The sequence below is a fragment of the Amphimedon queenslandica genome, unplaced genomic scaffold (genome assembly GCF_000090795.2).
Source record: "Amphimedon queenslandica unplaced genomic scaffold, v1.1 AMPQUscaffold_13500, whole genome shotgun sequence".
Lineage (NCBI taxonomy): Eukaryota > Metazoa > Porifera > Demospongiae > Haplosclerida > Niphatidae > Amphimedon > Amphimedon queenslandica.
Genome location: NW_003546264.1, coordinates 429,284 through 431,058, shown reverse-complemented (window position 1 = coordinate 431,058; position 1,775 = coordinate 429,284). Strand labels below are relative to the sequence as shown.

Genomic DNA, 1,775 nt, shown 5'->3' with positions numbered 1-1,775 from the left:
GTGCTATTCCACAGCCTGGTAACAGGAGGCAGGATGTTAATTCTATTAGACGGGCTGGGTTTAAGGGTCTTGTTCAACGCTGTGTCATGGATAATTGTAAATTGCGTCCTAAAATGTCTGACATTATAAATGAACTGACTCAAAGTGTCAGTTAACTTTTTGCTGCTATTTTCTTTTTAGTGTTGCGTTAAATTTCTTTCTAATTTTTTGACTTTGGTAAATTTTTGTAGTTACTATTTTTTTTTATTCCATTTTTTATAGTTACAGACTTACAATAAATTAGATCTAGTAGGCGTGGCTACTTAATTATTTAAGCCACACCCTTTTGTAATTAACCCTTTAATAACTACAATTTTGAAGGATCATTCTTTCTCGCCTCGTTTCGACGAGTGAAGCTATGGCGAAGGAGACTGGGCGATCCTTTGGTAACTGCATCAGTCCAGAGGCCGCGAGGTATCCTAAATTTATCCTTCTACACGTAACACGTACATGTACACACATTTTACATGTACATGTACATAATTCTCACCTTTTCCTCCTCCTCCCTCCAGCTCTTCCAGTTCATTAAAGAACGTTCTAGGATATCTTCAAGACTACATACCACAAGTAAAAATGATCATTATAACTTTGTAACTACATGTACATTTAATTATGGAGTATTATAATCAAATATCATCATTATTTATTTTTATTTTATTATTATTATTTTTAGAGTTATGCATCAACCGCCCCCACATCAGGCAGTAACCTACACAGAGAGATTGTGCATTGGGCTCGGTTTGAGACTGAAGGTTAATAATAGTACTTGTTACTAATAGCTCATGCAATGACTTTATACTTGTTACTATTATTAGAACACATTAATGGGTTTATGAGTGAAGAATCGGCTCAGTCCTCACAGCCGCTGGTTTTATTGACCGGACTCTCCTCAGGGATTGTGTTATGGATGATAACAGTTAGTTTAATTGAGAGTGTTTTATAATAATTGTTTACTCTCTCCTTCCTCTCTCCCTCCTCTCTGTCTCTCTGTCTCTGTCTCTGTCTCTCTCTCTCTCTCTCTGTCTCTGTCTCTGTCTCTCTCTGTCTCTCTGTCTCTCTGTCTCTCTCTGTCTCTCTCTGTCTCTCTCTCTCTCTCTCTCTCTCCCTCTTTCTCCAGCCTAATGGAGATGCTAAAGAGGTTTATTCAACACTTCAAGATGGAGAGGGACCAGCTAAACTGGCTACTCTCCTCAAATCTCCTCCTCCTGGTCAAGATGAGTTCAGTTCCAGTCGGCCATTACTAGCTGTAGTTAGGAAGGGAAGGTAGGGAGTGATGTAATGTGACATCATCAAATTGGCTGATGCAATATTTCTGTAGTAGCATTAGGTGAATGTACATGTACATGTATTAACGTATTATTTTCTGGCAGTAGTTTCAAAGCTTTACATAAACTTACACACAAATACTGTATCTTATGGAGCTTCACTTGTCAATGAAAGGGAGGGATTTGAAATGGATACACAGCTGCTTTTATTAATAAGAGCAATAATGTATTTTTAATATCTTCATTTGTTGCCAATTAAACAATAAATAATTTGATATTATAATCTTTTATTTTATTCCTCCAGTGGTATGCAGAAGCATCTCCATTCTACAGCTGTTGTGATCTCCCTGAGAGGAGGAGGGAGGGAAGTGAAGAAATTTGAATTTGAGAAGAATTCAATACTAGACATCAGCTCAAACAAACGGTTGGTATTTAATGAAGTTAAGTATTTGTATCTTTTCTTTCTTGTTC

At 37.0% G+C, this 1,775-nt stretch overlaps 1 protein-coding gene across 5 annotated transcripts in view; it reads left to right on the top strand.

Moving 5' to 3' along the window:
• Positions 1 to 342: 342 nt before the first annotated feature.
• Positions 343 to 1,775, top strand: part of LOC100634349 (breast carcinoma-amplified sequence 3 homolog) — a 6,124-nt gene continuing 4,691 nt past the window's right edge. The window contains exons 1-6 of one of the 5 annotated variants that reach the window (XM_019993237.1): positions 343 to 453; positions 552 to 606; positions 713 to 791; positions 855 to 955; positions 1,157 to 1,302; positions 1,609 to 1,728. In XM_019993237.1, coding sequence (XP_019848796.1) covers positions 398 to 453; positions 552 to 606; positions 713 to 791; positions 855 to 955; positions 1,157 to 1,302; positions 1,609 to 1,728 — 557 coding nt within the window. In that variant the 5' untranslated portion in view covers positions 343 to 397. The remainder of the gene's footprint in view (positions 454 to 551; positions 607 to 712; positions 792 to 854; positions 956 to 1,156; positions 1,303 to 1,608; positions 1,729 to 1,775) is intronic. The other 4 variants (XM_019993242.1, XM_019993238.1, XM_019993241.1 and 1 more) reach the window with 4 other exon arrangements.